Here is a 14876-nt window from a genome sequence, read left to right as displayed (position 1 = left end):
TTCCAAGTTGACACCTTTCTACATACCTGTGGTTTCCAGTTTGGGGGGATTTTATGGCCAGTAATATTTCAAAATATATTTTGGAAGCAACAAAAGGTGGTTGCCAAACTTGTATTTTGCCAAGTAAGGATATTTTTAAACCTATCATTTAGCATCATTATCCCTTCATTGAATGAAAACTATTTTAACAGACACATGCACACATACCCACACACGTGCACACACATAACTAGCCCCATGGAATCAGGCACCCTGCTTGTCTTTGCCCTCATTCATGGCTGGTGTGTCCAATGCACATGGAGCTCCCAGCCTACAAGTGCGGTGTTCTAGAAGTTTGCTGGGAAGACCATTGTTTGGAACTTGGGAAGCTTCACTCCGCAAAACAAAACGATGCCATTATAAATGATGGCTAGGTTCCCATTTCACAGGATAGATCTAGAATATCTTGTTTTATTTTGGATATGAGGTAACTGAGGCCCCAGAAGCTTAAGCAATGTCCTTAAATAACATACTCTTTTGCAAAGCTAAGATTAGAAGTGAAATATCCTCATAGCTACTTCAGTTCTTTTTTCATCACCAAAGACAATAATACTATATGATAATATTTAACATGATTAGTTCAATAACCTGGTGGAGAGACAGCTTTGGAAATTTACCACTATTTACGAAAATGGTTCTGTGGAAAAACTCAATCGGTAGCACCACTGAAAGATATAAGCATGCTTGTTATCACAGACATGTTCCCTTGTATTCATGCCTCACCTCCCCAACAACCTTGGCAAGGAAATAGAGTGTGATCCTCAGAAGTGATCAGAAGCGAATCTGCTCCCATCCCTCAGAAAGAATCATTTGTCTTTTCATATAGGGAGTTGGCAAATCCATGTGCCTCCGAGTGTGTTTGTACTCTCATCAACACTCAACGGAAGGCTGAAATTGGGTCACTGACGTGTCACCATGGAATAGCTATTAGCATAATCCTTAATTGGAATCCTGTGTACTGTTCTGTTGGCTTAATATCCTCCCTGTGCTTTAAAGAGAGCTGTCACCTGATTGTATCGTTTGAGGCTGGGACCCTGCAGAGAACCATGAATGTGCAACCGACACAAACGTGTAAAAGTCAAATATATTACCTCTTTCAGAGAGATAGGAATGAATGTATTAAACTAAAGAAAGTCTCAGTTCAAGGAACAAATGACTAAAAGTGACCAGAGGTTATAAGACTCTGAACAATGAATTTGCTCATAATTTTTTAAAAAATACAATCATTAGTTCAGCCTCTCTAACGATGTTACTTATATATATATGTATATATGTACATATATATGCAGTGTTCACATACATGACATGCAACATATAATGTTGTATACATGTCTACGACCATGAACATTATATGTAATAATGAGTATTTTATATATATGATATACTATAGATAGCGCTATGTATAAAATGTAGGTAATACTCAGAGGATTTAGGAGATCAGTAATCAGTGAAAGTGTGTCTAATTATGAAAAGTGGCATCATACCTGAGAACTTCAATTTTCTTCTCCATTTTCCAAGGCTTGCATTTGACAGTAGCAATCATTTGTCTTTTCTCATCTAACTCTGCTTTCAGTCTTTCCAATTCCTCTTCATCAATTTCTTCTTCTTCCTCCCTTTAAAAGGAAAAAAAAAGTTAAGTTTTGCTTGATTTCCTAACTTAAAGCAGAATGCTATCAGATACTCAGTCAATGTGGATCAGCTTGGCTGTACATAGTAGATGCTGAGATTTATAAGCATTAGAGTTTGTATCTGTGTGAATGCTGATAGAGGATTTCTGGCATTATTATAACTTTAAACAATAGCGTTTACATTCTGAAGTCCTGAAACTGTTTTACGTCCCAGCCTCAAACTCTCGGGACTAAAAAAATCCGTGGAAGATCAGTTACAGATCTCTCAACATATTTTCCTCTCTTCTTTGTTCCCTTGTACACTTTCCCCCACCAATTCTACATTTCACTGAAAAACGTTACTTTTCGATAAGGATAGTACATTAGAGGTGAAGATGTCTTTGAAGTGCCCTTACAAATTTGTTAGCCATGTCTCAAGAGAAAGAGAAAAATTGAACTAGGAAAAAATAAAAAAATCTATTTCTCAAAGGTAACTTAATCTGTTAATTAAATTCAAAACTTCAGTTGATAAAATTCAACTTGAAGTACATTTGGTGGAAGCAAATCCTTTGAAGAGACCTTCAAAGGAATTTAGCTTCTCATTGAGCAAATGAGATGTATCTTTTCTCTTCTATATTCCTAGGACTGTAAAAATACTACATGGTCGGGAATTAACAAAACAAAAAAATCTAAACACAAGCAACATGATTTTAAATCGAGGAATGTAATGACATGCCCTATTGTAAAGATCAATTGTTTTAGTGATAGACTGTTTTATTTATTAAGTTATTGTCACTCAACTTCACACTCACCTTTCTATAGTTAATATTGTGATGCTGGGGCTGGGACTCTATAGGGGACACTTCTTGCTTTGTCGGCTGGCTCAATGATAGGCCACCAACAGAAGATACTAAGAAGGGACTTAGGCTTTCCTTTGGCTTCATGGGGTGGCAGTTCCTCCTTAGTAATGCTCTTCAACCCAGTAACTGAAGGGCCTTCTCACAGCTGCAGATGAATCTAATTTGCCAACTTTTCCAACACTAGCAGAACCAGCTTCTTCGCCACCCCCGTAGAAACCAACCCACTTTAGCATCAGCCCCTCTTCAGTGGTTCCAGCCCCTGGTATCCCTCCTCCATGCTTCTAAATTTAAATTTCAACTTCTTTCCACTATTCCTCCAGACTCTGGGGTGGTAACTTCTTCCCATACTTGCTGACACCATGATACCTAAGTGTTTTCTTGTCACCTTTCCAGTAACCTAGTTAACAATTATTTATACCTACTCAACAGTTCTCTTAGTAAATACTTTCTGTTCAATTAACTGCTGAAGTTTCTTTCTCCTAACTAAACTCTAACTAACTAAACTGACAAAGGAAATGTAATCTGATTCAGCATTAGTCAGAAACATACTTTGTTGCTCCCTTTACTCGTTGTGACTACACACAGTAGGACTACAGCAGAGCTGCCTTTGAAAATTCTAGCTGGGGAACGGAGGACATAGCCATAGTTTTATGGCCTACCATACAAAATGACTTTGCCTCCTCCTTTCTTTCCCACAAACCCAGTTTTTAATCATGTCATGACATAAAAACTCATATTAATTTTCTAAAATAACACTTCCTGTTGGCAGTTTGATTTTTTGACCAATTCAGATACTGGGCTTAGAATAGTGATTCACAGTAAGTGAACTATGGAAGTATACTCTAAAATGGAGCTCTGATTGCCATTAGGTTGTTTCCGTTTTAATTACTCGATGTTTATTATATAAAATCTGACAGCGCTGTACAGCTATGACATAAAATACTTGAGTACATTTTACTACCTCTATAGTCACAATTGTTGCTTGCTTAATTTGCTAATCAGAATAACAATGTGTGTGTTGGTTTGTCATAAGAGGAAAACGTATATTTTAGTAAAAATGATTGTTTTGCTTGTCAAATCACCATGTTGTACACCTGAAACTAATGTAATGTTGTGTGTCAATTATACTTCAGTTGAAAGAAAAGATTGTTTTATTAAGATTACTCAAAAAATTGTTTCCAGGTAGACATAGGCTAAATCTAGATTATATAGTTACCTGTTTTATTGAAATATTTATGGAAATCAACAAAAGAAAAAGAAAATATGTCAAGAAACTATTACAAATGGATTCAATTAGAAAACAACACCAACAAAAAGATTTAAGACTGATAATTCAGTTGCTTGGCATTTTAAGTCTTTAACTTGCCCGTCCTTCCAAAAAAAACTCACAGTACAGTTGACCGTAGAATAACAAGCAGCTTGGGTAGGCTGACCAATGTGCAGTTGAAAATTCACATATAACTTTAGACTCTCCCAAAACTTAACTATTAATAGCCTACTGCTGACTTGAAGTCTTACCAATGACATCAAGAGTCAATTAACACACATTTTGTAGGTTATATGTATTACACACTGTATTCTTACAATACAGCAAGTTAGAGAAAAGAAAATGTTAGAAAATCATGAGGAAGAGAAAATACATTTACAGTACTGTACTGTATTTATTAAAAACAATCCATGTAAGGCAAGAATCTGCAATGGGAAAAGTCTCGTCAACAAATGATGTTGGACGAACTGGACAGCTTCATGAAAAAGAATGAAACTGGATGACTTTATTATACCATACACTAAAGTAAGCTCAAAATGGATTAAGGACCTAAATGTGAGGTCTGAAACCATAAAAATCCTAAAAGAGAGCACAGGCAGTAATTTCCCTGACATCAGCTGTAGCAACATTTTCTAGATATGTCTCCTGAGGCAGGGGAAACAAAAGCAAAAATAAACTATTGGGACTACATCAAAATAAAAAGCTTCTGCACAGCAAAGGAAACAATCAACAAAACTAAAAGACAATCTATGGAATGGGAGAAGATATTTGCAAATGACATAATCTGATAAAGGGTTAGTATTCAACATTTATGAAGAATGTATTCAACTCAACACCAAAAAAAACAAATAATCCAATTTAAAAAAAATGGGCAGAAGACATGAAAAGACATTTCTCCAAAGAAGATATGCAGATGGCCAACAGACACATGAAAAGATGCTCAACATCACTAATCATCAGGGAAATGCAAATCAAAACCACAATGAGATAACCCCTCACACCTGTTGGAATGGCTAAAATCCACGACACAAGAAACAAGTGTTGGTGGGGATGTGGAAAAAAAAGAACACTTGTGCACTGTTGGTGGGAATGCAAACTGGTGCAGCCACTGTGGAAACCAGTATGGAGATTCCTCAAAAAATTAAAAATAGAACTACCATATGATCCAGTAATTCACTACTGGGTATTTACCCAAAGAATATGAAAGCAGCAATTTAAAAGATATATGCAGCACCATGTTTACTGCAGCATCATTTACAGTAGACAAATTATGGAAGTAGCACAAGTATCCATGGGTGGATAAATGGACAAAGAAGATGTAGTTCATTGGAATATTTCTGAAGAATAAAAGAAGAATGAAATCTTGCCATTTGCAACAACATGGATGGATCTAGAGTATAATGCTAAGTAAAATAAGTCAGTCAGGGAAAGAAAAATACCGTATGATTCCATTCCTATGTGGATTTAAGAAACAAAACTAATGAATCCAAAAAGAAAAAAAGAGACCAAAAACAGACCCTTAGCTATAGAGAACAAACTGGTGGTCACCAGAGGGCAGGTGGGTGGGGAGATAGGGGAACTATGTGAAGGGATTAAGAGCACACTTAGGATGAGTGCTGAGTAATGTAAAGAACTGGTCGATCGCTATATTGTACACCTGAAACTAATATAACACTGTATGTTAACTACTCTGCAATTAAATTTTTTTAAAAAAGGAAAAAAAAATCCACGTGTATGTGGACGCATGTAGTTCAAAACCATGTTGTTTAAGGGACAACTGTATCTACATGTAGGTATCTTAAAGCTTTATATTAATGAATTCTTGTTAAGAATCATATCTAAAACAGTATCTCATTTAATCCAGAGTCATCAAAAAATTTTTTTAAATGATCTGTTAAGTATGTGGATTTACCATATAATTACAGCTTATTTCTTTACATGCCAATTTTTAGAAACCATTTAATGGAAATCTTCCTAACACTAATTATATGCTTTCCTGCTATCTTAAATCCAGTACTTTATGCATTTAACCTATTCTATTTCTAGGATTCCTTAAAACATTATCTGAAATCTCTTCAGTAACACCCTTCAGTGACTATCCATCTATATTATCCCATATAACAAATAGTTTTGTCTTCTCTAAGACTCCAAATAAACTTGTCCTTAAATAAATGTTTTATGTACAGAATCTTTCTGGATGACAGGGTTATCATCATAAATCCAGGACTCAAAGTCCACTAAAATAGAACAGTGTCCTCCAAGATTAGTATGGTATGGAAAGATAAGAATAAATCCTTACTTTAAATAACCCCAGACAGGTGTATTTTTAAAGTCTTTGTTGCTAATTGTTGATTGCTCCAGACTAATTGTGTTGCACTACCAGGTATAGTTGTTTCCTGAGTTTTCTCCAAATAGGCAGGTAATTAAAGTATTACTTTCACCGGCATATAAGGGAACCGCTTTTCCAGGAATCACTCAAAGAAAGTGCTAATCATGTTAAAAGAATATCGCACAGAAATGCTTCATCTTCGAACATGTAGGGCTAATCTGCGCAAGAATGACTTTCTATCTTAAGTTTGATTTATTTAAACAACAGTTGTTGGGGGGGAAGGCATAATGTGCTGAATTTCTCACTGCTATGAACATATTTCTTATTCACTTAAAACTGGGTCAGGAAAAGCCTGTCATATTATTAGAAATCTTCCAAAATGTCTAACGAGGCAGAGTTTTTTTAACTGTCTCCAAAGATAGTTAGCATTACAACCTTGGTTTTAGTTGGCTTCAAATGTTTTGTCAGTGCAGGGGAAATTCCCTCAGGTGTTTCACTTGAACATTTAAGTATAAAAAGACCCTAAATCAGTTAATCTAATAAGTGTGCCCTGATTTGCCGACAAATCTTTTTCCAAAATATATTTGCTGATACGTTTCCTTTAAAAAAAAAAAACAAAAAACTTATCTTCAAAATGAACAACAGAAAATGCGTTATCAATCATCACAAATAATTTATGATACTATTAGATTAGTTGCCCAAATTACAGCAGTAATTATATAATTTGAAAAACTTCTGGAGACAAAGTTCACTTTACTTTAGCCAAGTTTGGCTGTGTGGAGAAGTGGGGAGGATAGGTGTCAGGGCGCTTGTGGGCTTCTCAGAACGAGGATGAGAGTGCTACCAGCTAAGGACAGACACTGTCGCTGAGACAACATTCCCTCAGGCAATAGGGGCCAAGACCCAGTTGATCCATATGGTCCTTTCTCTAGGGGTTGAGCAGTTCACATGAGAGCCTTGAGCAGACCAAGAGAGCACAGAAATTTTCACCCAACTCACCTTTTTAAAAAGGACTTCTCTGAGGCACAAGTGGAGAGTAAAAGCAAATTCTGGAATACGCATACAGCTATTGATCACGCATACAGCTATTGATGAAATAGCACTGTCAGCAAGCACAGGCTTTGCTAGTAGGAAATATAACTACATCATAACAGTGAAAACAATAAGACCTAGAACTTAAAAGTGTGAGATGATATTTTTGTTTGTTTGTTTAAAAGAAAAAAGCATAAAAAGACATAAAAAGAAACTAGAAAAAAAATACCAGAGGCAAAATTTAAAGAAGGTGGTGTCTTGGTATTCAAAGATGGAAGAAGGGAGCTTGGGGTTGAGGAAAGAAAGGGAGAGGTGGAGGGATTTCAGTTTTAAAAACTGAACTCAACAAAAATATGATGAAGAAGTGGGTGGGGCTATTTCTTTATTTTAAAAGGAACCATCTTCTATCAATGCTAAGCTGCTCTACCTGCCAAAATTTTCATACGATTGTATTTAATTACAATGATTTATGAAAAGGAAAAGGAAAAGCTAGTTGCTGAACATTAGAATGTGTCATTTAGGGAGGACATCTTAGAAAGTTCCTTTCCATCCAAAGTCCTAGGAGTGTTTTGGAGGACGCTCCCTTACCTCATGGTGGTTCCCATGACCCTACTACCTGGAAACCGTAGAGTAGCTGTTCTCATAAAGCCTTTCCCAGGTGTCTAGGTTTTCTATTATTTGATGTGTATCACATGCACACTTTTTTTACTGGCCTGCCATCTGCAAATTTCCAGAAAGCCAAGCCTTGAAAATTATTTTCTTGGATTTTTCCTACACAGTACTTAATATATTATTTTATACAAAGTCAGCACTCAGTGAAATGTTTGCCTGGTGGAAATGATGAATGTAGGGTTGTGTTAAAAAGGAAAGGACAACCCCAGTACTTGGTAACATGGACCAGTACACTTTTTTTTTTTCTGTAAAAGAACAGATTGTTAATATTTTAGGCTTTGAGAGCCATGTACAGCTCTATCCCGTATTTGTCTTTGGTTTTGTTTGGTTGGTTTTTGTTTTTATTATTATTATTTTTTTAATCAACAACCCTTTAAAACTGTAAGAACCACTCTTAGCTCTTGGGCTGGAATTAGTCATATTTTGCCAAACCCTGCTCTACTTGGTAAAGTGGGCTCATTTTTTAGGAATTTTCCACTTAACTTTGATAACAATGCATATCGTTATTAATAACCTATAATGGTTTAGATCTCTCATAAGGAAATTTCTCTTAGCCCATTCTTAATACACATTTTCATTTTTTAATTCTATTTGAATTTTAAAATACATTTAACTAAGTGGAGTAAAATGGCAGCATTGAATTAAACCTGTTGTCTTTTTAAAAGTTTTAAGGCCACAGAGTGCCTAAAGGGAGTGGTCTTCTCAGAGTTAGGCACTTTTGAGCGAGTCAGAGTTTCAGTTATAGGTCAGAGCTCACTTACGCTCCTCTCTTCAGCCTCCTCCTTCTCTCCTTCTCTCTGGCCTTCCTTGTTTCTTCATCCTCTGGTTCAGGTTCTGGGTCGTCCTCATTGATAACGTCTCTGGTCCGTTTCCTCTTTGGTCTCAAGCTCTCCCTTCGAGGTAGTTTATCTTCCTCCTCCTCTTCCTCTTCACCTAAACACAGTGGTGAATGCTTCAATGAGCAATATCAGAAAGTTCTCTCTCCTGCTGCCAAATGTATGCTTGGTGTCTTAATGACCATTGTCACATGAGATCACAATCCAGCAAGTGTCCACATCATGATAAGATGCACCGTGCCATGTATATATTCCATAGCCTGCCATTCAAATACTCTTATCTAGAGTGTCTTTTCTTTTGTGGCTCATCTACTCAAATATCTGAATGTGGATCCCCAAATTTTAATTTTCCTTAGAAACCCGGTCTTCATTTACATGAGTTGCTAGATGAGTCAGAGTTTAATACCATACCATGACCTCTAAGACCAAGTTTAAGCATTACTGATCTAACACATAAGGATTAAATGATTAGCTACTGTATGTTTACTGCTACTTCTATCTTAGAACAAAGGATAGGAAGGACAAGAAAATGCAACAAATTAGAGTAATTTCGAAGAAACTAATTCAGCCCTTGAGATTTCTCCTAATTCAAATTATCTTTATCCTTGATTCCAAGGTTTTTTCTTCTTTTTCCTAAATATTTTTCCCTTTCTTAAATGAAATTGATACTGAATATCTTTATTTACATAAATACTGGCTTGATTATAGTATCTTTATGAATAGAAATAGATAACATATAAATTTAATGTAAAACTGAGAGATATGACATTTTATTTTATTCATCAACTAACAATTGATGACTCATCTGTGCAAAACTTCACTGGACTTTTCCAGATAGAGCAGAGAGAGAATCCTGTTCCTTCCTTCACAGTTTATAACATTAAATCTTACTTTCATTTTTGTGCTTCTTTTGATATTTAGAATAGCCTATTATTAAAAATTCAACTCATAGTTATCACTATACTCTTAAACAGAAGCTACTATAGGGAAAAATTGTACTTCAGTGAAAAACCATGAATTGTCTGCAGTGTACCCTTTTATGTTATCTGATTCTGATTCCATGGGAGCTAGTTTGTAATTTTGAAAGTTACAGATCACTAAATAGCGATGCAAAATAATTCTTGTCTGTGGACATGTACATGAACTCAGTCCAGTGGAGAGACAATCATCCCTCACCAGAAAAAAAAAAAGTCCCACAAAACAGTTATGCCTCCATCTGCACAATCATTTCAATATCCCTGATCTATAAATGCACCTGTTCTATAGATTTTCCTTTGAACTGGTTGCAACACCTCACTAGTCCTTATTTGTTCAAAAAATTTGTTCATTCTTACGTGTGTGTGTCATGATTTTATTTATTTTTAATTTCTTTAAAAAATTTGTTTACTTTTATTTAAGGGGGGAGGAGCAGAGGAAGAGAGAGACCCTTAAGCAGGTTCCATGCCCAGCACAAAGCCCCACCTGGGCTCCATTTCATGACCCTGAGATCATGACCCGAGCCGAAATCAAGTCAGAGGCTTAATCAACTGAGCCCCCCAGGCACCCCTAATTATCTTTTAAAATTACTTACTGAAACATTTTTTATTAATATTTCAAATCTGAGATCTAAATATTGCCTGTAGTACTAAAGTTCGGCTAGCAGAGAAAAACAGAAGGATAACTTTCAAACTAGGCTTTGAGAACAATACACTGTCGTCAAAACCAAGAAAGATGTTCCATTTGTTAAATATGTGGCATTGTTGTATGTTACGTGAACCCCATTCTGACCATCTGAAAATTCGCCCTGTCTTTATTAGTCACATTAGTCACCATTTATAGAAAGGACAAGACCTTGATAAGGATTGAGAAACAATTTTCCCACAAATAACTCAGGAACTCAAGCAGCCATATGGTTCTCTGCATTTTAGGATATTTTGTATTAAGACTAAACTATTAAACTTGCGGTTTTACTGTGGACAAAAAGCATTGTATCAGATTTCTCTTTTGCCACTTGGCCACAAAAAGGCTGTTTTTAGTGCCTTGACGAGTTTCCAAATACTCAAATTCTAAAACAAATAATCAATGTTTACAGTTGCCGACTAAATGCAGATTTGCATACAATTTTACTGTTTGAAATGGTCTCCATTGAGGATGGAAGGGTAGCAGAATATGCCACTTCAAAATATGACTGCAGGAGCTCGGGACATGCCACCCCAATCGTGCTACTTTGATATATTGATTATACTGAGCTCTAGGCACTTGAAAAACAGCAAATGCAGTGAGAGGTTTTTCCTGAACTCCCCTCATCTGCCCAAACACAGATCCTCCAAGAGGAACTGAATTCTCATAAATCCCCTCAATAGATTTTCACCCTTAGGGAAGATTACTCATCACAAGGGAAGACATTAGAAGTCAATACCACACCCAGACAAACTTTGTCACAATCATATCACCCATCTAGTCTTCGAAGGGCCCACTCACCTTCCCTAGAATGTATTTATTCTCTCCTAAAAGGCCTACACACCCTTCTCTTTTTTCCTTATTAAGACGGTATTTAAGTCTAAATTCTAAGCCACCTCAGAGAGTTACTTATTTTTCCTGAGTATCTCTCATGTATACATGAGGTATACATATAATAAACTTGTTTGTTTTTTCTCTGGTTAAACTATCTTATATTACTGAGGTCACAGCTAACAATTCAGAAGGGCTAGAGGGAAAATTATTTTTCCTCCCCTCCAATACTCAAGCCATGATACGCAGTCTGCATGAGACTCTGAGCTCTTTGCATGTAAAATGCACTGAATGACTGAAAACACCTGGCATCATGAACATTCCCTGGCCGCCATATTGTGCTCAGGTTATTACATTGACGGTGTTGATGTATTCTCTAATTGAACTCTTCTTGAGCTACTGCTCTTTCTCTCAGTTTTAGTAAATTTAGAGCTTTTGCTCATATAATGGTCTTTCCCATGTTCCAGTCCATGAGTGGTCTGTGTGCAAGGGACCACAATCCAAACTCTTTTTTTTTTTTTTTTAAGATTTTTTATTTAATTATTTGACAGAGATAGAGACAGCCAGAGAGAGAGGGAACACAAGCAGGGGGAGTGGGAGAGGAAGAAGTAGGCTCATAGCGGAGGAGCCTGATGTGGGGCTCGATCCCACAACGCCGGGATCACGCCCTGAGCCGAAGGCAGATGCTTAACCACTGTGCCACCCAGGCGCCCCCACAATCCAAACTCTTAAGCTAAACCTACACAAAGTAAAAACAGAGCCATTTCAACAAAATACCCATGAATTCAGTACGAGAGAATGTGCTTATTCATTTTAATTGAACCACCTGATCAATTCAGTCAAAATGGCCAGTCTATTCTAAATAGTACAATAGATTGAGCCCTAGAGAAGAGCTTTTAGGACAAAGACCTTAACAGGGAAAATAATAGAGAAATTTTAAAAAGCAGATTTTTTGTGGACTGCCATCTACTTGATCATGAGTAACTTACACACTGGGTAGAATGTGTGTGTGCCAATTAGATGGAATCTAGAGTGGAGATTCCATTTGCTGGACTTGATCTCTTTTGTGAGAGCATCAAAAGTTTTCCACACATGTGGTAGCCTGGGCTTACATGTGGTAGCATAATCCCACAAGATAGGAGGACGAGTCCCCTGCATTCACTGCTATTCCACAGGAAACACATCCCATGTGGGTCTCTCCCCACTTACTTGAACTTTCTTCTGTGTCATCTTCTTTTTCCTCCACTTGAATTTGCACTGTTGAAGAAAGGAAAAATATGGCAATTCTTTAAATGATGGTACAGTGATTAGTAACGGGTTTTTACTGTTATTATTTTCATCATAAAGTTTTCTGTGCAGTTAGTGCAAACATTTTTCAATGAGCTTGTGAAAAACAGCATTGTTTATTAAAGATACACAGCCACAGCAACCTAGACAGTGTTGTGCAAAGACTTCTCTGCTTCATTGCCTTCAAAGACTTGCAAAACATATCAATTATAAGCCTGTCAGCTCAACTGAATATAAGTGCTACCAAAATAAATTCTGTGTTGCAGTGAGCAGACTTGGGGTTTACTGGGTCATTGAATCCCATAATAAATTGCATTGTTAGTAAAGCTCTATCCACATGCACAAACATTGTGGTTATTAGAACCAAATTAATTTACTAAAACAGAGAACATTTCATTCTAACCAGTTACCAGTGTCAAAGAGCCTTTCAGAAAATGTCACAAGGCTGATACTTCCTATTTCAATGATTTCTGTAGGTCGCATATGGAGGCAGCCTAAATTTTCCAATATATGATTTACCTTGAAAACGTGGGAAAAGGTGATTTTGCAGTTCTTCCCCAAACAAAGAACAATTTCTTCTGTGTATTCCTCAGCCCGTACTCAAGACAGCATCTTCTTTTTAGTTTTGCTCTATTTTTGCCAAGACACCAAGGGTTTTAAAAAAAATTGTAACTGTCCAATAATATGTGAAAAATACATTAATTGGCAGATTTTTCCATTTGTCATCTACTGTGCATTCATCACACGTCTCAGCCAGAGACAAAGCTCTGCAACTCGCCCAGGTAAAACTGAGAGTCGCCTGTTTCTTTAAAACCGTAGTCTCATCACTTGCTTATAAAATAGTAATTGTATCATATTTTTATTTAAGTCAGATGAGCCTGAGTCTGAAAAAGTGAAGATGACAAAACAGCGTTGCTGAGCACAGAGGCAACAACCTCCGTTGTGTTTCCGCTCGCTGACCGTCAAAGGTTATTTTTCAGAACTTGACAGGCACGTTGAAAACGGAACGCATGCCAAGCGTTTAAATTCCATTCACAAAGAAGATTATTGTAAAAGCACATTTTGCCTTTAAACAGCATCTGCATAAAAATTTTTAGGATATGCAAAAATGTTATCACTCAACGTCAGCCATGGAATGTGAAAATAAGTGTTCTTTTGTTCCCAGTGGGACATGTGCTTCTGTTACTGGCTGTAACTGGATCTGCACAGGACAAAGATCTTTATGTCACCACTGAGAGTCCGCCAGAGTGAAGGCAGACCCTCCTAAGATGTTTTGCATTTAACAATCGGGTCCTGGTCTTTTATTTGTAATTAATGCCACCACCAAGCTTCTTCAATCAAGGAAGGCATTTGAATGATAGAAGATAAGCCTTGGAGCATAGTCCGATCTGTGTGTATAATATAAGAACAGCTAAGGACAAACAGCAAAGACTGACCCACAGGCTATCCTTATCCCACAACATCAGAGCCAAAGCAATATCCACACAAAATATTATACCCATTTATAACAATCAACTCACTAGATGTGACAAAATGAAACAGAAAAAATATTAAAGGCACAAAACTCTAAGCAAATCTTTAGGAAGGATCATATGTTGAATAAGAACAGCAGAATGAAATGTCCCAAGCCAAGGAGATGAGCAACAAATCCATTTCCTCTGATAACTGGGGGCTGCAGTCATGGATCATCTTCTCAAGTATCGGAGGGATAGTAATAAACGGCTATCAAATAAAACCTAAAAATCCATCAGCGGAGACATCCCTGTGGTTTCAAGTAACGAACTAAAACCGAGCTATGGTTTCTAAGTGACGTCATGGAGAGTGTTGCAGAAATAGCCCCTTTGCCCCTCTTGAGGTGACCCTCCAACAGTGATACTCATCTGTGCGTGATCATCTGCACATTCTCACTAGGTGGCAGTTGAGTCAGGGGTGATGAAACCCTTATTTTCATAGTTATTGGGCCAACAGGGTTGCTCCTGACTCAACCCTCAGCAAAGGCATCATCAGCATCAAGAACGAAACCACAGCACTGTGGCCAGATTTGAGAGTCCTTCAAGTGCCTCAGACCAACCTTGATGTTAATGGAACATTATTTGGCCTGAAAAGCAGCTGTCAGTGGTGGTCTGTATTCCCCGCAACTCAGCAAGAAGCTAAAGAACCCAGCTAAGAAACCCCTCCAAGACAAAACGCTGTGCAAAAGAATACCTCAGAACACTTAAATGGGAGCTACAGACAGTCTTTCCCTCCTCAGACAGTTTTTGGCATGGCCTGTTGCCATCCCTTCTCTCAGCAATCCCTAGTAGCTTATTCCCAATCATAGGACCCCCCCCCTCATGCTTTGGCTGCTTCCCAAAATCTATTGATTATGTACTTCAAAAATAACCTCTCTCCTGGGGAGTGATGGGAGGATGGTGAAAGGAGAGGAGGGGGAGTCCTGTCAAAATGTTGGAGGCAGCG

General features: G+C 37.2%; 1 protein-coding gene across 1 annotated transcript in view; it reads right to left on the bottom strand.

Annotated features, from left to right (window-relative positions):
• The window catches only part of TMC1 (transmembrane channel like 1), a 360874-nt gene that overhangs the window by 88265 nt on the left and 257733 nt on the right, over positions 1–14876 (bottom strand). Inside the window, exons 11-13 of the mRNA XM_044391257.3 lie at positions 12342–12389; positions 8568–8739; positions 1524–1652 (exon numbers count right to left, since the gene is read on the bottom strand). Of these exons, the coding sequence (XP_044247192.1) occupies positions 1524–1652; positions 8568–8739; positions 12342–12389 (349 nt within the window). The remainder of the gene's footprint in view (positions 1–1523; positions 1653–8567; positions 8740–12341; positions 12390–14876) is intronic.

This window comes from Ursus arctos, unplaced genomic scaffold (assembly GCF_023065955.2).
Source record: "Ursus arctos isolate Adak ecotype North America unplaced genomic scaffold, UrsArc2.0 scaffold_33, whole genome shotgun sequence".
Classification (NCBI taxonomy): domain Eukaryota; kingdom Metazoa; phylum Chordata; class Mammalia; order Carnivora; family Ursidae; genus Ursus; species Ursus arctos.
Note: the sequence above shows the minus strand (reverse complement) of the source record. Positions and strands in the feature narration are given on the sequence as shown.